General features: G+C 39.3%; 1 protein-coding gene across 1 annotated transcript in view; it reads left to right on the top strand.

Moving 5' to 3' along the window:
• Positions 1-26,834, top strand: part of LOC103183180 (dual 3',5'-cyclic-AMP and -GMP phosphodiesterase 11A-like) — a 129,876-nt gene that overhangs the window by 59,713 nt on the left and 43,329 nt on the right. Inside the window, exons 10-14 of the mRNA XM_007900515.2 lie at positions 7,797-7,847; positions 11,073-11,219; positions 13,519-13,626; positions 16,681-16,790; positions 19,135-19,225. Of these exons, the coding sequence (XP_007898706.2) occupies positions 7,797-7,847; positions 11,073-11,219; positions 13,519-13,626; positions 16,681-16,790; positions 19,135-19,225 (507 nt within the window). The remainder of the gene's footprint in view (positions 1-7,796; positions 7,848-11,072; positions 11,220-13,518; positions 13,627-16,680; positions 16,791-19,134; positions 19,226-26,834) is intronic.

Below are 26,834 nucleotides of genomic sequence, written 5' to 3'. Positions count from 1 at the left end.
AATGAGAGTTCTGGGAAGGGAGAGAGATGGGACAATATACAGTATTTGAAGGCCACAGAGTAAAGTTCAGAGAAACAATTACCAGACTATCAATAAGACAGACAAGAAAGGAAAGGGAGACAATAGAGGGCTGACATGAGAGAAGGAAAGCTCATCAAAGGTGGTTGTTGTTGTTTGAGATTGCAAGAGAAATGAAGAGACTGATTTTGAGGAATTGAAAGAAATATAATATTATCAGCTTAACTAAGAGCATAGAGGACATTAAGTGTTAGTGATTCAGCTGTTAGACTGCAAGAAACATGAAGAGTGTGTCGAATGATCAGAAGTAAGTTGAACAAAGTGTAGAATTATGAGTAAAAGAGCAGGTAAGCTTGGATAACAGTGACGGAGATAATTGCTGCGTAGCAAAAATGGAGTGGAAGAGAAAAGAGAAAAGGGAACCACTGTGTTTATGCAAAAATGTTAAACGTTGAAACATCAACTGGATATTTTGAAGTGGACATGAGAGGGCCAATAGCATAGATCTGATGCAATAACATTTACCACACTCCCTTTGCCTTGCTCCCTCCCTTGCCTTCTTCAAGGCACGTCTCAAGACCCTCCTCTTTGATAGCGCCTTCGGCCACCCTTCTATCCTTCCTGCCCTTCCCCTTCCCCGATCGCAACCCCCCCTGTTCTGGTCCAAATCCTTTACTGTCCAGCACCTTGGGACGTCCTCCCGACTTGAAAGGTGCTATACAAATGTAATTTTGTATGATTTTGAATTGTAAGATGATACGTTGTTCAGAAGTACACAGAACTAAAACTGTCAAAGACTTTGGAAATATCCAAGGGGATTAATAATAATAATCCTTGGTTTAGTATAGCTCCTTGCATGTCGAGAGGATGCTTCACAGAACTTACTATGAATAGGAGTCACTGTATTTGTAGCTAAATGTGGCAGCCCATTTGTACATAGCAATGTCTCACAAACAGCCTTGAAACGAATGACCAATTTTATTTGGGGGGTTATTAGCTAGGATACTGGAATAAATTTCCTTTTCTATTCAAGTTGTACCTTTATATATAGTGTGCTTCCCATAGGATAACATCTCAGAGTGTTGTTTTGATGCAAGTTTGGGGGATTGCAAAAATGAACATTTGTTACTGAGTGTGCACTTTTTTGTGATATGCAGATGAAGGAAGAAATTTAAATTGTTAAAATACAATCCTGCTTGTTTTGCCTATATAAGGATGAGCATTCACTCAGAAGCTGAACAATGTCACCCAATGTTTAAACGCTCATAATTCTCCAATACGGGAATCACAAGTGAGATGTTTTCTTTATTCTGTGGACCCAACAACTCTGACCAAAGGTTAGGTTGCAACTGCACATAAACTTCTGAAACCACATGTACTGCATGTAATCACTGAGTTATTTAGCATGTGAATAACACACTTGTGAAATAATAGTTCTGTGGACACTGAAATTACTGTTTGCGTTGACAGAGAAAATACACGTTCTCTTTCGAGTTCCAGTTGAGGCCAACATTTTGTTACAATCATCATATTGTGTCGTCGTACTTACGAATGATTCATTTGTAAATTGAAACCACCCTCTTTTCACTACTAGTAAAAGTAACCAGCTGTTGATTCTTCTGCTCTATGTATTTTTCAACATTTCATTGGAACTAAGTTGTGGGTTGCAACAGTTATTAAAAAAACTTAGCCCTTCAAAAGTACACATGTCCAGATTAGCAAACAATAAGGAATATTGTTTGAATGGAAAATAACTCCCACTGAAGAAACTAAAGTCATTGGGGCTCGCAGGAGTATAGTTTGTTTTGGCAGCTGAACAAGTCTGAGAGAGTGACAATCCCTAGTGCCATCAAAGGAAATATTAGGATTCTTACTGAAATGTTACCCACCAGTATAAGTTGTATTGCTTCCACACTCAATATAAATACATTTGAATGTGCACATAGTCATGGATCTTTCTCCAACCACAACTGACTGAATGTGAAGGAATATCATTTTACTTTACTACTTACAAGGAAAGGGCAAATGTATATGAGTCATTTGTAAATTGAAACTGCCCTCTTTTCACTGCTAGGTAAAAGTAACCAGCTGTTGATTTTTCAATAGTAGCAATATTATATGAAGTGAAGGTATTGCTTGCCCTAGAAATATAATCATTGTTGCCTTTTGGTTTGTAAGTTGTGCTCTATCTTCCATGTCCTATATTTACTGAAATGTCCAATAGGTCTGGTCTAAGCGATCCAGGGTAATGTTGACGAAGCAAGTGAAAATTATGTACAAACGGTCAAATTTCAGCTGCACAGATGATTTGTAAATTGTTTAACTTGTAAGAAAAATTAAGATATGAAACGTTTGCATTATATCACTGTAATATTACGTATATTTTAAAGTTGACTGTTGCATAAATTCCAGTAATAACCTTTTCTCATTGCTGCAAGAATATTTTGAATGCTCTTTTGATGGTGTTGTATTAAGGGATATTAAGTCTATGTTAAAATTCTGAGATGTCTCCTTATAAGCAGGTAAAGAGTAATTCAATTTTAGAGCCAGTTTCTAGGATGCTCAATCAGTAAACAATAGCAGATTACTGTGAAAGTATGTAATATTCCCAGTTAGCTGTTCTTCGTACAATGGACAGATAGGATCTGGATGAATACTGAAGCCCCTCACCCCATATTCAGCAGTTTGTGCAACTTATAAATATCCCAGTTTCAAAATATTTAAAAACTTAGGCAAAATATTTTCACTCAGTTTGTTGCTGTGGAATGCCCTAACAAGTTAGGTGGCCAAGGCAGAATCCATTGTGGGTTTCAAGAGGGAAGTCGATTGGTATATAAAGGATAGAGGTTTGAAGGGCATGGGAATAAGGCAGTGCAGTGGGATTGAATGTACACCTTTCTCTGAGAGCTGGAGCAGACTTGATAGGCTGAATAGCTTCATTTTGTACTGTACATTTCTACAATTCTAGGAAACAACAACAACGATTCCATTTATAGAGCGCCTTTCACGTCGGGAGGACTACACATGCAGAATAGTGAAGTGGCAGTTTTTCAGGATAATCAGTCTGAATTGATTTATTTTGATTCCAGACCATTGTACAGATAGATTATTTGTTACTATTCTGTTTTACAAGTGATATGTTGACTTATGTTTAAGGTTTATTTTCCCCAGTTTGGATTCAGGTACAATTTTATTAAAAAGGAACTTCACAATCCGATCATAACATGACTGCGTGCATGTTCTTTCAGCTTGTACTGTAACCTCTCTATGACCTATTTATGAAAAGAGAAGGGAGCTTCTCCCTGTGTCCTGGCCAACAATTCCCCAGATATAATTCGTCGTTCACTTCATTGCTGGTTGGGGGACATTGCTGTGTACAAATTGGCTATTGCATTTGCCTACAAATAGTCACTACACTTCACTGTAAAACCTTGTGAAGTGCTTTGTGACATCTCGATGATGTGATAAAATGCTTTATCAAATATAAGGATTATTATTATTATATTATCTTACTTTACCTTCTTCAGTCTTCTGTTCCTCCCATAATCTTCCAGATTTTTAAAACCTAAACTTGCTGTCACCAAACCACCTCTTCTTGGGTTATCGCCCACAAATATACAGTACAGTATATTCTGTGAAGCGCTTTGAGACTTCTAGAAGACGTGAAAAGCGCTATATCAAATGCAAGGATTATTATCATATTATTATCTCATTTTTTTGCTCCTCTTTTCAGTCTAATTGCTGCAATACTCAACTCTTCACATAGGCTTCTCAATACATTGAAGCAAATCTGGTCTAGATAAACAAACTGCTCTTCAGTTATCTAACTTCAAAAATGCTGTTTATGCTGCATATTGTTGGGATCATATTTAAAGTTACGCTGTCTCCTTCAATTGTCCTTTGGTACACTTTAATGCATCAGTGAATGCACTGAATGTGTTGAGGCCATTAATGATACATGAAACTTGTATATGTCTGTTTTTCTTGTATATCTCACAGTACATTTTGAAGTACACAAAGTCAATAAACTGAGTGAAGCTGAGATTTACTATGAACAAATCCTGCAGTTATCCCGATGTATCTCAGGCCCACTCGCTGGAATATTTAGATACTAATTTCCTGTCCGTTATTGCGAACCTCCTTTGGTTACATTGCTCCTTCATGGAATTCAGAAACTGAATCAGCATCCGAGTGAAGTTCTGGGGGGATGAACTGAGACACATCTGGGTATCTGCAGGAGTTGCATTGTGTAATTCCTTTTGAAACTCTCACAAAGTAGCCCCCAATATGATTATTTTATCTTTAAGAAAATTTAAATGAAAACCAGTACTCTGCCTTCCCTCACCCCTACCCCACCCCTCCCCCATGCTCGGGTCCTGACCCCTGATTGTCCAGCACCTTGGGATAATCCCTTTATCCACAAGAAATCCATCAATCTCAGCCCTTTGGGGTAGAGAATTCCATAAATTCACTACCCTCTGAGTGAAGAAGTTTTTCCTCAACTCAGTGCGAAAGGGCTTACCCCTAATTTTAAGACCGTGACCCCTGGTTATAATTTCTCCAACCAGGGGAAAAAGTCTATTCTGTCATGCCCCTTAATAATCTTATAGGTTTCTATAAGATCATCTCTCATTCTCCTATATTCTAGAGAATATGGGCCTAAATTGCTCAACCTATCCTCATAACTCATCCCCCTCATCCCAGGTACCAACGTAGTGAATCTACGTTGTACCCCCTCCAAGGTGAGTACATCCTTTCTTAAATAAGGAGACCAAAACTGCACACAATACTTTAGGTGTGGTCTCACCAGGGTCCTATACAGTTGCAGCAAGACTTCCCTACTCTTATATTCTAACCCTTTTGTAACAAATGCCAACATACCGTTAGCCTTCCTAATTGGTTGCTGTACCTGCAAACTAACTTTTTGTGACTGGTGTACAAGGACACCCAAGTCCCTCTGAACGCTTACACTATCAAGTCTCTCTTCTTCTAAAAAATAATCTGCTCTACTGTTTTTGCTACCTAGGTGGATGACTTTACATTTCCCTACATTATACTTCATCTGTCACCTATTTGCCCACTCACGTAGCCTATCTATATCTCGTTGCATTTTTTTAAATGTCATCCTCGGTGTTTACTCTCCCTCCTGGTTTAGTGTCATCCGCGAATTTGGATATATTAAGTTCAATGTCCTCATCTAGATCGTTGATGTAGATTGTAAATAGGTGAGGCCCAAGCACTGATCCTTGTGGCACTCCACTAGTCACATCCCACCAATCTGAGAAGGACCCATTTATCCCTACTCCTTGTTTTCTTCCCGTTAGCCATTCTTCAACCCATGCTAATATATTCCCCTTAATTCCATGGGCCCTAATCTTGTGGATCAACCTTTTATGTGGCACCTTGTCAAGTGTCTTTTGAAAATCTAAATACACTACATCCACTGATTCCCCCCTATCTAATCTACTTGATATGTCCTCAAAAAAATCTAAAAGATTTATTAAGCATGACTTCCCTTTTGTAAAGCCACGTTGACTCTGTCTAATCATATTGTGATCCTCTAAGTATCCCACTACGACATCCTTAATTAAGAATTCTAGAATTTTCCCTACCACCGATGTCAGACTAACTGGTCTATAGTTCCCCATCTTTTCTCTCCCACCCTTCTTAAATAGTGGTGCGACGTTTGCGATCTTCCAATCAATGGGAACTGTTCAGAATCCAAAGAATTTTGGAAGATCAGACACAAGGCCCCCACTATCTCATGAGCTACCTCTTTTAAAACCCTAGGATGGAAACCATCAGGTCCAGGGGATTTGTCACTTTTTAATGCCAACAATTTCCCTAGCACCAATTCTTTGCTAATGTAAATTTCCCTAAGTTGCTTCCTATCATTAGCCCCTTAGTTCATCTCTATTTCTGGTAAACTTCTTGTGTTTTCTAACATGAAGACAGAAGCAAAGTATTTATTTAGGGACTCTGCCATAGCCTTATCCCCCATTATAATTCCTCCTATCTCTGCCTGTAATGGACCCACATTTACTTTTGCTAGCCTATTCCTCTTAATGTATTTATAAAAACTCTTACAATCTGTCTTAATGTTCCTAGCATTCCTTAATGCCCTCATAATCCATTTTCTCGCTCTTAATGAGCTTTTTGGTTTTCCTTTGTTGATCCCTAAAACACTCCCAGTCCTCAGGTTTGCTACTCTTTTTGGCAGTTTTATAGGCCTTTTCTTTAGTTTTATATTTTCTCTTAACTGCTCTAGTTAGCCACGGATGAACTGCTTTCCCTGTGGTACTCGTATTCCTCAAGGAAATATGAGTTTTGAGTTTGTCAAGATAACATTTTCAAAATGATATTTTGAATTTACAGAATATAAGACTGTAAGGATGTACAACTTTGTGGAAAAAATATTATGGACCATCTGGACGGTCCCCAAAAAATCACTTCTTCACTGCTCAAACTCTTACAGCCCTCAATTAATTTTGTTTTCTGTTGAATTTGTTTGTAATCTGTTTCTACTGCCTCTCTGTGTGGTCTGTTCTGGAGTGGAACCCCATTATAACATGCTTCTCTGTCATGGTGGTAGGGTGTGGACCCCATTATTGACTTTAAAAATCCCAAACTTGGGTAGAAAGCCAGCTGACTGGTTTCCAAGCCCCAGCTGGCTTCTTGTGCTCTAAAAATGGTTGACTTCCAGGTCATTAGGTTGATGTCAGTTCCCATACAGCAACATGTGACAAGTGGCTTCAGGGTAACCTGATGTCCTGCAATCGGCCTTTTTTAGTGCAGGATGCACCAGAGTGAATGTAGAAGCTCTGATACATTTTCATGCCCTGTTTTAATGCTGGCTGGGATTTTATGGAGCTCCCAACTCCCTTTTTATACAGGGATCTAGTGTATTCACTGCTCTCTGAATGAATTAGTTAAATCAAAACTGCAGAATATAAATAGGCATTTATGACGGGTCCTCCAGCATGTTCAAGCACAGTTTGGGATGCTGATGGGGAAAGCTATTTAAAAATTTTTTTTGGTTATTGTGACTCATTGAGTTTGCAATGAGTGTAAAGATTAGATTTTGCTCTGCCAGAAAATACATAAAGTGGGAACGGAGCAAGCATTTGTGTTAGAAAGAAAGAAATTGCATTCTTATAGCGTGCTTTCATGACTGAAATGTCTCAAAGCACTTCACAAGTAATTACTGTCAAGTGTAGAGACAGGTTTTTGCAGGCGAATGTGGCAGGCATTTGTACAGCAAAGTCTTACAAACAGCCAAGAGGTAATTGATCAATTAATCTGCAGGATTGTTCTGAGAAACTCCCTTCTCTTCTTGAATAGTGCCACGGGGTCTTTAACGTTCACCTGAAAACAGGCAAATACGACCTTGGTTTAAAGTCTCAACCTTCAACAATGTAGCTCTGCCCTAATTATTTTACCTTAGACTATAAAATCACGTCCCAACAAGGGACTTGAACCCACCACCTTCAGACGCTAAGCCAAACAGATGCAGCAACTGATTTTAAGGGATACTATCTTTCTGAAAAATGGTTTGGAAAGACAATTTGATTAATTTGGGGATGGAGTCGAGCCAGAATAACTGTGTGTCATTTTCACCCTGATGTGTTTAGACCTAATTCATGCAATCTGTGAGGTTTTAAACACATTGCTTTTAAACACATATTTAAAAAGATTTTCTTAATATGTTTTCTTGAAAGTGGTGGCCCTTTAATTCTGTAATATTTAATGGTAATAGTTATTTTTGTTCTTTGGTTTAGATGCTGTCCTACCATGCGACATGCTCAAAAGTAGAGGTTGATCGACTGAAGGTAAATTACTTCCTTTAGATGCCCAGCTAGCACAGTTTCTGATATCATTGGGTAGCTAGAATCTATCCCCCCCAATTAAATCCTGGAAATTGCATTCCCCTAAATTAAGCCTTTGTCAATGGAAATATGAAATCAATACATGCATGCGCACCTGTATCTGGGTTTCTATCACAGCCTCGCTGCACTTAGCTGGCTTCCCTGCAGATTGTAAAACAAGCCCAGCTTCCAAATCAAGATTGAATTGATGTGTTTTTTTTTAAAACTCGATTGTGCTGAATTCTTGTTAAATAATAGATCAACAGGGGAATTTCATTCACAAGATGTTTTATACATCAACATGCGTGACTGGGTTTATGAATTAGTAAACAGGTTGTTGATTATAAATCTGCTAGCTTATGATTAAATGTAATGCGTTTTTTCACGACTCTCTGCTGCCACATGAATAATACCTAATACCAAAGAGTGGTCAGTTCAGATAATTTATTAAAGTAATAAAACCTCCTCACAGTGAAAGAAGCAAATGGATGAATTTAAGGCCTGCTCTCCCCTATTACACAAAGAATTATTGCATATTACCTTTCTTGTGCATGCCTGTGCTATAATGTCTATTTTTATCCCTTGCAGTAAAATGTTAAGTATTGTGGGTAATGAATTATTATAATCACAAATACTGATAAGTTATTGCGATTATTTTATGTACGGATATTTCCCATAAACATTCTCACAGCACGTTATATATATTAAGTGCAGCTACTTAAGTATTGGCATTGTCGTTTGCATAGAATATATATGTCTAAGCGCTAAATACTTTCTTCAAACATCCATTGCAAGGGTAGAAGTATTTTAAGAATATACCTTAAAAGTGTGCCGCACTGCGGTGTCTAACAATATTTCTGAAACCATTACAAAATTTAATGAGTATGGCAAAGGGAGATGATTTGCAAAGAGGCACTTTTATATGATTTTTCTGTAAGTGAGTCAGTCACAAAATACAGTATTGCTTTACCTTTTATCTGTACATCTTATTATTTTTCGAAAAATGCTTTTCCCTTTCTTTTCTCGATTACTCCCTATTTTTCCCTTCATTTGCCTGGTCTCTTTATGTTGTAGAGCTGACACCAAGAACAGCTCTAACATTGGTGGCTGTAATATAAAGAGAATGTCTTTGTGATCTGAGGTTGTTACCCCAGAGGGTGTTTTCTCAGCATTCCCTCAGTAACATCAGCAAATATCAATACTTGCTGACACTTGTATTTGACATCACTTTTTTTGATGAGAGGTGGACTGGGCTCTCAACCCACCTGTTGTGGATACCATTGGGATACTTTTTGTATTGATCCACCTTTCAATCAGGCTGAGAGCCTACTGTTAGAAAATAAGTCATAATTTCTGATCCTGAAACAAATGAGCATAGATGAATGTGTGCAGTTGTTTGACCCTCACTACTTGTTCTGTGAAATCTGCCCATCTACACAGATGGGGCAATTCCATAATATAAAAAGCTCTGGTGAAGATGTTCAGTAATATTATATCCATGGATGCAGCAGGCAGGATAGCTCAGCAGTACAGATGCATCAATTTTACACTAGTCTTGTACTGGAAGATTACTTGAAAACCTGCCCTGTCCCCAAACAAAGTTTATTTCGTCTTATTGAAACCCACTGTAGCTGACCAGTGAAGCTTGCCCTCAAGAAAAATTAATGTGAATGTTAATCAAGATTGGGATTTTAACGTCGATATCCATATCAACAGTTTAGCATTTTAAAAACGGGCTGCTTAGACTACCTTTTATTTACTAGTTACATCATTTGAGTATTTTCTTAAATAATCAAGTAATTATTTGTATTTTAAATTAAAAGCCTTTGATGAATCTCCCACTTGGTTTTACAACTGCTGGATCCAGTGAACAATTGATCAGGGTGACCTAAATTGCATTCCATTCATTACCATTTTGCTTTTGTAAGGTGTTCAGTTTTAAAACACGTTACCAAGCACTCCATCTTTGTCCATTACCCAGAGTTTCCAAAGGTTCTTTAAATTGTTTATTACAGATGTAAATCAGGTATATTGATTGCATATATACAGAAACATGTTAAATGTGGTAAATCAAAATGTGATCATCACTCATGACCAGGTAATGAAACCTTCCGTCTGTAGTAAAATAAACAGAAGTCAATGGCAACATAGCTTAATAGAGTCTAAGTGTCAACTCTTGGTGAATAGAAATCTTCTTTTGAGTGACAGCCACAATTCGCCATTAAACAGTCTTTCCTTATATGAACAACTTTAGGAAAATGCACAAGAGTTTAACAAAAGTAGCAACTGACATAAACAATGCAATAGTTCCACAAAGTGAAATGCAAACATTGAGAATTGTATCATGTTTCTCATGTCAGTTTACCATAAATGAAAACTATTTTGTTCCATGTTTTATTCACTGAGAACCAGTATATTTTTCAAATTTGTTTACAAAGCTGGGGGAAAAGTTACATATAAATATTTAAACAATTACTCCTTACGCGATTAGTTCCGAGATGCTTTCTAATTTAACTTTCAAGTATTTTTCTGTTTGATTCCCTATTTTTACTGCTGTACCTTGTTTTCAGTTTTGAAAGGTTCTCAAACTACATAAAAATCAATCATGTTTGCAATATTCAGAATACGTTCCAAACTTTCTGAAGAACCTTCTTTAGAAATGTTTCTCAACATTGAAGTAATAGCAAAGTTGTGCAGTAATCTAAGCAATCTAAGGCAGATATGAAGATGTAGACATCTCCTTAACCTTACAAACCAAAGCCATAAAGGGTAATGTGGTCGTAGCTGGACAAGTGCTAAAGCGTTTACCATTATTCATAAGCAATTTATGGATCTTTTATGCCTTTTACAATATAATGTGTAACCTTTTCTCCTTTACAAAATGTTCTCAATTTGGCTTCTACCAGGAGACATCTTGTTAACAGCCAAATTTAGCATAGCCAATGTTGATACTACTTTGTGGTCAGACAGCAGGAGATGGGGTATTGAGGACATTTATCCAAGCACTTCTTGCCAGCATAAACAAGTTAAAACTTAATAGTTTTTGTGGCAAATGCTGGCTTCAAACAGCAGGCATTAAGACCATGCCAGCATATGAACTAAGATAAAATACAATCCTAGATTTGTTGAAATATTTGCAGCTTGCTTTCTTTTATCTGTACTTGATAACAGTTGTGTACTTTTACCTAGGCTGCAAAAATTCCATCTGTAAGTGAACTGGGAATTGCCAATTTTTACTTCAATGATTTTTCCCTCGATAGCGATGGAATGATCACAGCCTCACTAAGAATGTTTATGGAGCTGGGAATGGTACAGAAATTCAAAGTAGATTACGAGGTAAGAAAGGATTCTGTGGATGGACGTGTTTGCTTTGTTGTAAATATGTGTGTGCCATTACACAGATTTGGTCCTGGGCAGTGCAAGTATTTGTGAGCTATCCGTGTTCAATTAAATGGGCATAACAGGTATGTTGAATATATTTACTTGTTATGATATTGCTTCTAAGTTATCAAGAATTTTCCTTATAACATCCACTGTTGGTCCTCTGGAGCACAGTGTTAAGAATCAACCATATATTTAGTCAGATATTGGGGGTCTAATTTGAAATATTGGTTTTGAATCCAATATGGAATTTTAACAAGGAGTTTTCCCTGAATTTAAAAATCCTTGTATGGATTTTAAACCACATTCCTGGTTTACACCAGGAAATTGACTGTATGTGGTCAGTTATTGTTATTGCAAACATATATAATATATATATACTAGTCATTGTAGTAGAATGTGCATTAGTAAAACCTGCAAGCGTTTTTCATGAGGGTGAGCATATTACTTGTTAAAATATTGATTCACCCATTTCCCAACCTAAATATATTCCAGTAATACCATTAACGATAAGATTTATATCCCCTACATATAAGTCATAAAAATAATACATAAGGGGTGATTGTACTCTGTGCACTTAGTGCATGCTGGTTTTAGTGTCAAATGGAGCATCAACCCTTTCCTCTCACTCTCAGGTGCTCACTAAAATACAACTTCTTTAGTATAACTGTAAATTGTCATTTTGCAACATGTTGAGAGCATTGTCCTGATCATAGTTAGAAGCTTCAATAGAAATATTCTCCTGATGTTTAATTTTTAGCAGAGTTCTACTTTATTAGTATGAAAGCATGTCATTAGAAATGAGCATTCACACAACAGTGTATGTCAGGCCAGCGTAATGTGTGATGATGCAGCAGTCTATTAATTACCAGTAAGCAATGCACCTCATTGCTATTGAATTCTATTGCGACAATATAATGTTTCTTAACTCAATGGGAAGCTGACAGGAAAGTAAGAGATACTATCAGACCTTCTTCTATTTCACTTCCTTCCCCTTTCACCAACACCAGCCAGAAACCCAAGTTATATTATGTTATTTAGGTTGAATGGAGAAGCAATTTGAACCTCATTAATGAGCTCAAGTGTGCTCTTGTCTAGAATTGATAGCAGTAATTTTTTTCCTGTACGCGTAAGTACAACTCCTTCGATGATCTATATAGTATTGTTTTTATTTTCTTTCAGAACACTGTGAGGATCATAAACAATATTTCCCAGCTGTCTGGTGTGCGTTGCATACATCGTGTTCCTGCTGTTTTTACCTTGTGAACATCAGGTCTGGTATCTTGTTCACTCGGGAAACGGAACCGTAGCAGCAGGTCAAACATAACCTTTACCAAATGATTTGCTTTCAAAGTGTCCCAAGGCCAAAATGTAGGACATACGTCAAACATCTTCAACAATAATGAGAGCATCTTTTGGAATAAGATATGGATCACTTACGTACCACCTTTCTTTTTCACCTTACCTTTGTTTAATATCTTCAATGGAACCTTTTCCTTGGAAATATACTGATGTTTTTAATAGGTCTCCTAACAACTTGGATAGTCCCCATGATGTCTTTAGATTTTCTCATGACGGGTGAGGGGGTTGGAGGCCCCAGTCAGAAAGCACACCATGTGCTTGACCTGATTATTGCAATGCCAGGCAGATGAAGAAGAAGAACAGAACAATATGGTAATCAAATGAAAAATAAAATAAAAACAGCCCATGTCAAGATTTCCTTCCAGGCTAATATATATTTTACTTGGTATCAGCATGGCTCACTTTCGCCTCTGGGTCAGAAGGTTGTGGGCATAATTTGTCTGCCCCCCCCCCACCCAGGACTGGGGGAATAGTGCATTGATGGAGCTGACAACATTTGGATGAGACATTAAACCGAGGTCCCGACTGCCTGTTCAGGTCGATGTTAAAAAAAAAAATAACAATCTTCAGAAAGTGAAGGGAGTTTCACCCGATGTTCTGGCCAACAATAAGCCACATATTATTGGTCATTCACTTCATGGCTGTATGTGCGACCTTGCTGTGCACAATTTAGCTGCCGCACTTACTGACAAATATACAATCACACTTAACAAATATTTAACACTTAAATATACAGTAGACTTGACAGAAATTCTCTATGCATCTCTTTGAGTCATTTTGATGTTATAGGCACAATGTCAAATGGAAGATTGTTTTACCTGTTTAAAAAAAAGTGAATTCTACCCATGTCATCAGAATGAACTAATGGGTGTAATGTTTTGTGCTGTTTCAGGTTCTATGCCGCTGGCTCCTCACAGTGAGAAAAAACTACCGTAATGTTCCATACCACAACTGGCGCCATGCCTTCAATGTTGCTCAGTGCATGTTTGTCATGATCACAGTAAGTCAGCAGATAAGTGTAAATTCCCATTTAAGCAGACGTTAAGAACTGTGCATGTGAATCACAGCATAATATTGTTTGGGACAAGTTATCCGAGATATTATAATAGAACCAAAGAACCATAGAAATGTACGATACAGTAGGAGACAATTTTTTCAAAGTGGGTTTGAAAAAAATGGCCCGAATGGTCCTTGAAGAATCAATCCATCCTAATCAAAATTCCCTGATCGTTTCCAGTACCCTCGCATTCTCTCTTCAATGCCCCAAATGACTCTGCTCTAAACAGCCACCCCTAGCAGAGCATTTCATTATGAAGAATTTTTTCCTAAATTTCAAAAGCACCAATTAATTCCCACTGTATTTGATTAAGTACCAGTGGGCCAATTTGAGAACAACAACAATAACTTGGATTGATATAGCACCCCTCATGCAGGGTAGTGTCCCAGAGCACTTGACGGATATATTTGATTGATCGCTTGATTGATACATGGAATAATTTAATTTCTACAAGGATACCCTAATTAACTGGAGCAACTATAAACTAACTCTTGTGATATTTCGGGAGCCTTTAACTTTGCAATTTGTGTTGTTTGCATGATAATAACCAGCTAGGAGAGCAATACTGCTATTGTGGGGTGAAGCATTCTGCGTTTTGTAATGTGTTTCATGTTACAAGATCAACGGAGAGGAGTGTTTTTTCATTCTGGTAAAATAGGTCAAATGCTAAAACAGCCTGGTTGTCATTATAGGTCAGGTGATCTCAGAAATGAGAATGCGTAAACTGAAACCAGAATACGTTGACACTCACTGTATTGTTAAACAAGAGCATTAAAGCAAAACACGTGAGAACTCTATGGTTTACACACAAATATATGATTCATACCTGTTGAATATTTTGTAGCTTCAAAACATATGTACTGGATAGCTGGGAGTGAATTCATAAATGATAATTTATGAGGACAAACCCTGGGGACAATGGGGGTCTAAACCCTGATTTTTATAAAGGAATTTGCTGTATTGTTGTGACTTCTGGTCTCCGAATATTGGATTGCGAGATTTGGCTGACAAACACAAATCCCAATCTGGTAAGGAGCAAACAAAAGGCCAACAAGCGAAAGGTTGACTATTTCCCACCGGCATTTTTCTTGCCGGTCTTTATTCAGGTTGAAATTGTTAGAATTGAAAGTTTTAGACTCTTATTTGAAAACAGGAAATCATCATCATTGGACACAAAGGCAGTTAATGCATATTGCATTTTCGTCCTCAATGTTTATAATAATAATAATAATCCTTGCATTTGATATAGCGCCTTATCACATCGTTGAGACGTCTCAAAGCACTTCACAGAATATATTGTGAAGTGAATTGACTGAATTTTATGGGCAAAATGCGACAGCCAATTGCACACAGAAGTGTCCCACAGACAGTTATGGATTGAGTAACCACATTTTTTTTTGAGGGATTATTACCACCGGAAAAGCGATCTGCCAATTGACTAAAGCTTGAACCACAATGGAGAAAGGATACCCACTAATTTTGAGAAAGTGTCATGTAGATTCAAAAGAATTCTGCCAGGGATGGGGAGAGGGTGCTACAATATAGTGAAACATTGGTTAGATTACGGATGTGTTCTCTGGTGCTGAGGCTGTTGAGGGGTGATTTGATTGAGGTGTTTAAGATTGTAAAGAGATTCAACACATAGAGAGAAAACATTTTTTCTCCTGATGGGCCTATTAGTTACCAGAGAGAGGACTTAACCGTCAAAATTAGACTAAAGTGGGTTAGGGCTGAGGCATGGATGATTTCTTCTCATAGAGATTGATGAAAATTTTGGAATGCAAGGTCCCAGAAAACAATTCAGAATAGCAAAAACATGAGATACATGGAAAGAGATGGGAAGTGAGATTAATAAAAAAGTGCACGTTATAAAAATGAGTAGTACTGGTTCAGTGTTCAGTGTTGAAAGTTTTCATTCAGTAATAAATATACCATAGAAATTTACAGCATAGGAAGAGTCCATCTCTACTGTAGAGTATCTCTGAAAGAGCTATCCATTTGGTCTCGTTCTACTGCCTTTCCCCTTACGTGTTTATATCTGCTCCTTGAAGGATTCAAGAAAGAAATGAATACGTTTGTTTGCAAGATCACTAAATCATAAGATTGATTTGGATGAAGAAGGCCCTTCAACCCATTTCATCTCATCCTACCAGAATGCACACCCCTCCTTCCAGCCACCACAGCATCAACCTGTTTTTAAATGAGTTCAGCATCCTGGCTTAAACCTGATCTGGCAAACTGTTCCAATGAATATTGATTCTGACCGTGCCTTCAGTCATCATCCCTCATCCACCCCCCTTGCTTTCCACCTCTCTTGATCCCAACGCACAGCTCTGGTGCAAACACCTCATTGTCCAGTGCTTTGGAACGTCCTCCCGATGTGAATGACGCTATATGAATGCAATTTTTGTTGTTGTTGTATTGAGGGAATAGCCCGAAGAAATATTAAATGACATGGTGTTTGGCTATGATACTGTGGTTGAATCACCTACTTTCACACATTGTCGAGGTGCACACATGCATAGTGTTACTTGGATGAGGTAATGGAAGACAACTGGTGCCTGTGGAAATTTACCCTAGTGGAAGGAAATTGAGTTAAATGGCTTCTAGAGAGAAATGGAGAATGAAAGAAACTTGAAATGAAAGTTGACATGAAAAAAGATGAATGGGAACAGCGCTGATTGATTGTTTGTCTACAAAATACACAGTTACTGCACTTTACTGTAGGTCCTGTGAAGTGCTTCGAGACATCCTTCTGACGTGAACAGCTCACTATCAATTGCAAGAATTATGATTGTCATTAATAGTTAAAAGCAGAGGCTGAGTTAGCAGATAGTGATGGACTAATGTGATCCCATCGTGACTAAATAACAATGATTCCCTTAGAGGTGTTGGAATTTAATTCTTTTGCAGTTTTAAAGCAAAAATTACTGACAAAATTAGGACTTAATCATGATATGAATGTTGATTGTCAATGTTTTTCCTATCTTCCTTCAGACTGTTGGCTTCCGGGAGATTATTTCTGATGTTGAAATCCTCGCCTTGATGGTGGGCTGTCTGTGTCATGACCTTGACCACAGAGGAACAAACAATGCTTTCCAGGCAAAGTAAGTAAGAGATGCAGTTTGTATGGTAGCACCTCGTAAAGGGAAAAAATATCAGCAATAAAGCTACGCCTTTCCATTCGATGTGCTATAAAATATCCTCGAATGGTAAACATCCAACATTCCGAACCTCTTCACAGCACTTTGAGCACCACTAGAGCGGGGTAATGAGAGGCAGTCATAAAAGTAAATTTAGCGGTTAATAAAATTTCATGGCAGATGAGGTAATTGCAAATAATGCAAATGTACTTTTGCTGCTAAAATATAATATCCCCTTTTACAGCATTAGAGCACTGGAAAAATAGATTTCGATAAACCCCAGATCAATACTTCAATGAATTAATCTCATAAGAACATCATTAAACAAACTTATCTCTGGTTGAGTTTTTTTTAAACTCAACCATTATATATTAGCACCACTTCATGTCTGACATTGCTGACAATGCTGAGCTGCCCTGACGAAGCATTCATTATGTTAGATGAATGATGAAAGCATGCTTGCTGCCTGAGGACCATGCATATGTTTGGTGGCAGGATTGAGAGGGGGAACTTCTTTCAGTATAAGGTTGAGAATCTGATTGTTATGGTTACACCTAAATATCTGCTGATACTATCCTTGACCAAAGGCGTGGGGGAGAGAGAAAGTTCTAAAACATGTGCTAGTCCTCAGTCACGTTGAAGGTTTGTACATGAACTATCAGTTATAACAGAGAATAACTTAACTTGTAGAGTACAGTCAAGTGAAACGAAACAAGACAAGATGCCTTCAGGAGCGGAGGAACTCTGACAGTATTTTCTTCACTTCAGCTTTGCGTATCCTGAGTACAGTGTAGAGTACATTTTGGCTCTGAAAAAGAAGCCTGAATCAACCTGAATACTCCCCATTCGTCCTTTCAGTCAGATTGTTTCAGAAAGAAAAGTCATTGTTGTTCTGCCTCCTATATGGTTCTCGAGCTCCTTCTTCATCTCGTAGATTGGAAAAATGATGTACTGCTGGGTCTCTGGTTGAGCTATCTGCACAATGCAATTGGTCACGGTTCATTAGTGTGAATTGTAAGGTTGGATTTATATCTGGAAGTCTCGCTCGATTAGATTTGGGGAGAAATTTCACAGATCTTTATCTTCCTAAAGGTTTTGCCTGTGATTAGTTTGCCTCCCTCAGGACTTTGAGTGAGGTGTGAAGAGATCTTGATGGCACAAATTGTACAGATCTGAAATGTCATTTTTCCTTATATTTATGACAGAATTGTAAAAAAATCTGAAATTCAGTCTGGATTTGGAAGACGATTCTTTATAAGAAGTACTGTATTTCCAAGTTAAGACTGAATGTAACAATTTTTCACAATTCTGTGCAATATTAAATTTTAAGACAGAATGGTCTTATAGTCCATAGGAAGTGGAATTTCAAGCCTTCTATCTGTGGAGAAAACGTTATATTGCTTTTTTTCAGTTCATACTTGCTTTGTTTTACCATCTAAGAAACATACGGGTGCTTGCTCACCTCACCTCAAGCCAGCACAATGTTTGATAATGCTTGATCCTGTCATCAGGGGCAAAGCTAAACCTTAATTTGCTCTTACTGTGAAATGAATGCTGTGGTCACTGAGCCTGTAACCACACATACAATATGTTTGGTGTGAGGTATGGGAAGGGAACTTTGTTTTATATAACATTGAGAGAAGCAACATGTTCAGCACCACCCTCTCCTATGTGATAGCAAACATTTTTTTACATAAAAAACCTGTACATAATAAGTAGCACTTGGGTGCTTTACTAATGTCATCAAATTTATATTGAAAATTAATAAAGACAAAAGAAAACTTCTTGATCTGTTTATTCCAGAAGTTTCATTTCATTAGGAATCTTGTTTTGAAGTAGATTGTTGGACTTGGTATATTAGTGTGTCTGTCAAGTCAGTTTGTGGCACAGCAGGGAGTTGTACAGTACATATATTCTTTATAATATTTTTTTCCCCCAATGATTAATGCTATTGACCTCCCCTCCCCATCTAAATTGAGGTGCCCAACGGCAAAGTAATAATATTAACCTACACCACAGTGTCCGGCAACTTTTTATCCTGAATAATTTAGTGAACTACAGTGATCTCTTGGCTCATTTCCAATTTAAATTTATACATGTGCAAGTACGGATGACAGCACAAATTAGATATCCTTGTGTGCACATTCAGATTTCACGAACAACTTTTGCTACTGAATCTCATTACTGCTTTAAAATTCCAAATGTAATGAACCAGGGGATGCTTGCGCCATGCCCTAACATGCACACTGGTTGTTTGCTACTGATACTTTGACAGCTCCCACAGTTTTTCCGTTTGATCCTCCTGCAGGAGCAGATCTGCACTAGCCCAGCTATACGGCACGTCCGCCACTCTGGAGCACCATCATTTCAACCACGCTGTAATGATACTGCAGAGTGAGGTAAGTAAGTGCAGCAAAAGCACTGACTCCAGGCACATTTCAAAACTAAAACCTATTTGCAAATACAATATAAGGCACAGACAAGGTTCCCATTTTTAATAAACATGGTTGCTGAGCTGCAAAATGCCATGCCGTATAAATTATACTGTTATGCGTTTATAGCGTGAGAATTTATAGGTTGGTAATTATTAAACCCAAAGTCTAATATCAAATATATATGCATGACTGCCCACAAAATTTAAAACTGGGACTTTATTGCAAAGGAAAGTTTATGCTTATGAGAATTCTTTAACAGAAATCAAGTTGATTAGTGCCAGACAATTGGTTTGTTATCCGATAATATATGTGATGGTGTTTTCAGAAATGCAGAGTGCAAGAGTGCAGAGTGAAATGCTACACACCAGCAATTTCTATTCATTTATGAAACAACGAAACAGGCTCCAAACCATTACCTCTTACAAGTTGTACTTTAAATACTCTTTTTACCACAAATCCCCCTCCCCCCCTCCCCCCACACCTCCTCCACACAGGTTAAATTACAAACTAGGGTTCACTAGATGACAACCCTTTCTGTTTCTGAGCAGTTTTGCTGGAAATTTCTATACAGGGCGAGTCAATTGGGAGAAGCTTTAAATCTGGACCAGGGAAATGCTGATTTCCCACTTACTCGATGGACACTGAAGTACTTTTTAAAGTAAACAAATTGAGGTTTAAAAAGCTGATCTAGTGGCTAGGTTTCAAAAACAAACAAAATCCATTGCAAAGTGGGGCCAATCAGTTCTTGATCAGCAAAGTTTTTGCTCTCCAAATTCAGGAAATGTTTGTTTTAAAATATGGATATCTTCAGAATACAAGAACTCATCATTTTCAGCAACTTATCTACTAAGATGATCAAAACCCAGCAGGTATGGAGTCCTGAATTGTGCCCACAAATACGCGTATATAAACTTTCATTCTGTTAGTTCAGGTAGAGATATTAAATGGATGCAATTGACATCTGTATGTTTGTGCCATCTGTCAATATTCTTTTAAAGCATATATAAACATTGCGATGCATTTGAGCCTTTAACACCAGCCTGCTTTTAAGCACTCTCGTGGGCACGCTACCCTGCGTGGAGGGGGTTATATAAGTGCAAGTTGTTGTTGCTTCATGTCCGTCCCACTATCAGCAGGCAGCTATTCTGCCCTCGATCTCAGAACTCGCTCTTTCCCTCACTGCGTTCAAGATCCGTCTGAAGGCCATGCCTTTGGTCAACTTTTTCCTCCTCACTCCATTCAGCTTCCATGCCCAAGCCCAGCCACCAGTCTTTGAGATGTTCTCCTGTTTAAATGTGAATTGTATTATATTAACAGAGTTGTTTATTATACAGTGTGAGAATGTGCAAAATATGCACATTCACAAACTTTAATGAAATGTATGAAATCACACATAGCAAACATCAATTTGACACTGGTCACTGCCTTAATAGGCAGGAAATAACCCTCTTTTGCCTCCATAATAAAGGATCACCAATTGAGATATGCGGATCAGAAATGTCTGAGCTGTCTCTTGCCAAACTGAACGTTTATTACATCCAAAACTGGCCATGGGTGGGGAGAAGAGTGAAATTCCAACTATCAACAAATATAACTACATTGTTGAGATGCCATAACCAGCGGTTCACCACCTTTGGGAATAATCTACTTATCTAGTCCTCACCAACCCACCTGTCACAGATTCATCTACTCAGTCGTTGTGACCAACAAGCAATCGTTGTGACCACCATGCAATGCTTGTGAAAGAATTCTCATCTCCACTGTAAGGACACCCTTCACCTTGTGATGTGGCACTACCATTGTGTTAGGCCAGGAAAGGGAAAATTAAGGACAGATCTAAGCATCCAGGAGGCTTTATATAGACCATTATCAGCAGCAGAATTGCACAGTTCTACTGTAATGTTAGAACCCAGCACTTCTCTCATTTCACCCACAAAACTTACAGTCAATTCACTTTACAATATATTCTGTGAAGTGCTTTGAGACGTCTGGAAGACGTGATAAGGCACTATATCAAATGCAAGGATTATTATTATGATTATTATTATTATATTCACCTTTCACCATCAAGCTAGGAGACCAACCCTGATTTTATCAGGAATGTAATGAGAGGATCTGCCAGATGTCAGACAGAATGAAGTGCCAACCTAGTGCAGCAGCTACAAAAGACTTACCTGCACGCTAAATACCAAAAACAACATGCTCTAGATCAAGCTAAGTGATTCCCACAACCAATGGAACAGAGAAAAGCTTTGATGCCCTGCCACATTCAATAAGGAAGGAGGAGGCTGCATCAACATCCCATTCTAAATCATGTTGAGCGTAGGATATGAGAACAAAGTACAAGGTTGAAGGGTTCAAAAACAACTTCAGTGAAAAATAATGAGTGGATAATCTTACTCGGCCTCCTTCCGCGGTTGCCAGTGTCCAGCCAGTTCGGCTCATGTCAACAACAACAACAACTTGCATTTATATAGCATCCTTCACGCAGGGTAGCATTTTGAAGTGCTTAACAATAGTGGAGCTTGACAGCAAGCCGGAAAGATCGGAGGTGATCACAGGCACAATCAAAGAGGAAGATCTTGAGGTATGAACTGAAGACGGACAAGAAGAGGGATTGAGGCAAAGAGTTCCAGTCTCGGCCCTCGTGGCTGAAAGTACACCCAGAGATGGTGGATTGGAGGGAATGTGGGACATGCAGGAGTCTGGAGCCAGCTGTACGAAGAGGGCGGGTACTAGAATGGGATGTAAGCAGATCGGAGAGCAGGGAGACTCCAGAACTTGAAGTGATTTGTACATGAGTGTGAGGATCTTGAAATTGATCCGTCATGCAATAAGGGAGCCAGTGGAGCCTGGTAAGGTTGTCACATATATCACGTGTATCAAGCAGCTGAGTACACTAGATCTTGCAAAAGCTATAAGTCCTGTTAACTGATAACTGCCTATAGTCATGTTGGTTCAGTATAGCTATAACACTGGCAGCTACTCGACAATGTCGAAAATTGTTCTGGAATGTCCTAGCCACACGAAACAGGACAAATGCGATCCAGACAATTAGGGTGCCATAAGTCTCCACAGTGAGGTGATGGAATGAGTCATCAATAGTACCATCAAGAGACAACCGCTCACCAATGACCTGCACACAAACTCTCAGTTCAGGTTCTGTCAGAACCTCATCATAGCTTTGATCCACACATAAGAACATAAGAATTAGGAGCAGGAGTAGGCCATTTGGCCCCTCGAGCCTGCCCCGCCATTCGATAAGATCATGGCTGATCTTCTGACCTAACTCTAATTACCTGCCCTATCCCCATATCCCCTAATCCCTCTATTTTTTTAAAAATCAATCAGTCTCAGCCTTGAAAATGTTCAAGGACTGAGATTCTACAGCCTTTTGGGGTAGTGAATTCCATAAATTCACTACCCTCTGAGTGAAGAAATGTTTCCTCAACTCTATTCTAAAAGGCTGGACTGAGTGAGAATGACATCCTTACACATCAAGGTGGCATTTAACCAATTATGGTACCAAGGTCAATAAGAGTCAGGGGGCTGAAGTCATACCATGGTTATTAGGGGACAAACATCACAGGCCAGGACATTGAGTAGGAATTCCTCAGGGCAGTGTGCTCAGCCCAATCTTCTTCAGATTCTTCATCAATGATCTTTTCCTCATCAAATCAGGAGTAGGAGTGCTCTCACTGTTCATCCTCATTCCTAACACCACTGACAATGAAACAGCTCATGCCAGCCTGGAGCGATAGTTGAGGCAGAATCCAGGTCAGCTATTAAAGAGAGAATTAGATAGATACCTGAAAATGGGAAATATAAAATGTTAGGAGAATGAGGCTGAAAGGATAGCTCCTTCAGAGAGGCACCCTGGGCACGATTGGCCAAACAGCCTCCTTCTGTGCTGTAAATGGCTATAGTTGTGCAGATTTGGGACTATATATTGTAATTTTTGTCTGTTGAGTTGTGCCTTACAGGGGCACTTAAGTTTTACACATCAAGCTTTATTTAAGAGAGCAGCAAGTGGTATTAAAGAGGTAAGTCGATTTGCTCTTCATGTCTGAAACAAAAAACTTTACTTGTAAACAGACATGAAGTGAATGACCAATTGTGTATCTGGGAGATTTTTAAATAGTGCCATGCAAGTCATTTATCAGGTTCCTAATGCTTTATACTCAAAGGCACCACAAGCATTAAATTTAGTAAGTGAGTCAGTTGGAATAATAACAAAATTACTTTAAAATTGTCAAAATTCTGCTCTAATTCCAGTCTATGAAAAGTCATCAACACACACATAAGGAAATATTGTATATTTCAAAGTTGAAACCTGAACCATAGCTGAACAGAAAAGCATTGCACCTTCTAAATATGCAAATGAAATGTGAGAGTGGGATAAAATATATAACATTTCATAGTCTACGTTCATTTTATTGTGGTAATTAATAACGAACGATAACTATTGATCGATTTATCATCTCTCTTTAAAATGTGATTTAATTGTTGTATCAGATCAGTTATGAAATGTCGCATTTTTGACCCCAGTGCTGGCAAAGTTATATATTCCCCTCCCTTTTCCCCCCCGACCCCCAGCTTGGGTCTGAAATGCTGTACACTGTCCAGCGCCTTGGGACGTCCTCCCGATGTGAAAGGCACTATACAAATGTAATCTTGTTGTTGTTGTTATAAGTTGATTGGTGTTTTCCTGGTTCCACAAGTGACCCATACATTTTGTGTGCATCAACTATTCCAAACCCTCTTGCTGAAACAATGTAAAGCTGGATCACTGGGGATATGTACTCACTTCATTGGCTATTTTACATTCGCTTAGGTAAAAGCAAGTTTTTTTTTACATGAAAAAAAACAATCCACGATATTTCATGAGCCTTGAAGCAAGGGAGCATTTTCAAACAGTAACCCAAAAGAAAGTTTTCATCATTAATGTATCATAAGATATCCAGTGAACAAAGATTAAAATATAAATCTGTTCTAATCTTCTATATGTAGACATGAAAGGCTCTTTGGTGCTTTTTTTTCAATAAATAACTCTCAAAATCTCTTTGTATCAGTGACCTCAACTCCAGGACCACTGCTGTCCTGACAGACTGTCTGTCGGACATCAAGTCCTGGATGAGGGCAAATTTCCTACAGTTGAATGTGAACAAGACTAAGGCCCTCCTGATTGCCTCGCGCCAGCGCCTCAGCACCTCAGGCTCTGGCAGCATCAACCTCCATGGTTGCACACTTCAACTCACCAAGCCAGTCAGGAACCTGGGTGTCTTGTTCAACCCTCAACTGTCTTTTCTTCCCCACATCCAAGCCATGACCCGCTCTGCCTTCCCTCACCTCCGTACCATCACCCGACTCCACCACTACCTCACCCCTCAGGCCACTGAAACTCTTGTTCATGCCTTCATCACCTCCAGGCTCCACTATGCAAATGCCCTGGTTGTCAGCCTTCCCAACTCCTCCTTCCACAGGCTGCAGATAATCCAGAACTCTGCAGCTCGTGTCCTCTCCCGCATCAAACTCCGTGACACCATCTCTCCCACTCTCACCTGATTCCATTGGTTCTCTATCCTTCAGAGGATCCAGTTCAAGATCCTGGTCCTCACATACAAAGCCCTCCATGGCCTCGTCCCACCCTACCTCTGTGACCTCCTAACCTCCTACCAACCTGCCCATTCCCTCTGCTCAGCCGGCTCTGGCCTGCTCCACATCCCCCGACCCACCCGCCCCACCATTGGCAGGAGAGCCTTCAGCCACTCTTCCCCCAACCTCTGGAATTCTATCCCCCAATCACTCCACCTCGCCCCCTCCTTAGCCTCCTTCAAGTCCCGTTTCAAGACCCTCCTCTTCGACCATGCATCGGCCACCCCCCTTTGCACTCCCCTCCCTTCTCCCCCCCCTGACCGCAGCTCGGGTTTGAAATGTTGTTCACTGTCCAGCGCCTTGGGACGTCCTACCAACATGATACAAATGTAATATTGTCGTTGTTGTTGATTTAAAGTCCAACACAAAAAGGCTTGAGGCTCTCTTCCTTCTGTTTTTTTTCTCTTTTTTTTTGAATATTTAAATGTCAATAAGCTTGATGAGAAACATACCGTTATCAATATACTCGAGGAAGGGGATCTCTTTAAGGACCATTAAAGTTTGTTTCTATATATTTTTCATCAATAAATACCCATTTTTGGGGTGAAATACCCCATTTAGGGAAGTAAAAAAACATCTTTCTACCTAACTTGATTGATAATAAACAAAGTTTACAGATTTATTTTTGGGATAGTTTCTGAAATTTGTGAATTCAGTTGCAAGCGTGTAGTTTCTAGGGAAACAATGGAAATGTTTATCGTAAACTCCAGCGTATATGTTTAAACTTTGGGCATGTTATAACAATAATAATAATAATAATCATCCTTACATTTGATATAGCGCTTTTCATGTCTTCTAGATGTTCATAACTTGATCTATTGAAGACTCAAGGTGAGTCAGCAACTTGCTTTTGAGTTAAAGATAAACAACAACAACAAAATTACATTTGTATAGTGCCTTTCACATCGGAAGGATGTCCCAAGGCGCTGGACAGACAGAGTTACGGATCCGAGCTGAGGGTCAGGATGTGGGAGGGGGGAGGGCAGGGGGGGGAAGCAGGTAGATCGAAAGCACAGTGGAAGAGGAGGGTCTTGAAGTGGGTCTTGAAGGTGGCGAGGGAGGGGGCGAGGTGGTGGGACTGCGGGATAGAGTACAGAGTGGCGGAAGGCCTGACGCCGATAGTGGGGCGAGCAAGGCGGGGGAAGGGAAGCAGGCCGGAGCCCGCTGAGCAGAGGGAGCGAACAGGGTTGTAGGGGTTTAGGAGGTCGGAGAGGTGGGGGGAGCAAGACTGTGGAGGGCTTTGAGGGTGAGGACTAGGATCTTGAACTGTATCCTCTGTATGATGGGAAGCCAGTGGAGTTGAGCAAGGATGGGGCTGATAGGGTCACGGAGCCTAGTGCAGGAGAGGACATGGGCTGCAGAGTTCTGGATGATCTGCAGCCTATGGAGGGAGGAGTTGGGAAGGCCGACAAGCAGTGAAATTGTATAGTTAAGCCTCGATGTAATGAAGGCGTGTATGAGGGTTTCGGTGGCCCACGGTGTGAGACAGTGTCAGAGCCAGGCAACGTGCCTTCAGCTCCCCTCTCGACTCTCTACACCCTCCTCGCTCCCTCCCTTCCCTCCCCTCACCCTGACCATTTCCCCCACTGCTCGGGTCCTGACCCAACTGTCCAGCGCCTTGGGACGTCCTCCCGACGTGAAAGGCGCTCTATAAATGGAATCTTGTTGTTGTTAATAGCATCTCAACTCTGAATCAGAAGGTTGCTGGTTAAGCCCCACATCAGGACATTTAGCTCACAGTTTAAGATGGTGCTCCAATGCAGTGCTGGAAGAGCACTGCATTGTCACATTTGTCATTCTCGATAATAGACATTGAACCAAGATTCAATCAACCCTCCTCACATGGATAATAAGATTGCATGGCACTATTTAAAAATCTCCCAGATACACAATTGGTCATTCACTTCATGCCTGTTTA

The sequence above is a fragment of the Callorhinchus milii genome, unplaced genomic scaffold, assembly GCF_018977255.1.
Source record: "Callorhinchus milii isolate IMCB2004 unplaced genomic scaffold, IMCB_Cmil_1.0 Scaffold2, whole genome shotgun sequence".
Taxonomy (NCBI): domain Eukaryota; kingdom Metazoa; phylum Chordata; class Chondrichthyes; order Chimaeriformes; family Callorhinchidae; genus Callorhinchus; species Callorhinchus milii.
This window is presented reverse-complemented; position numbering and strand designations above follow the sequence as displayed.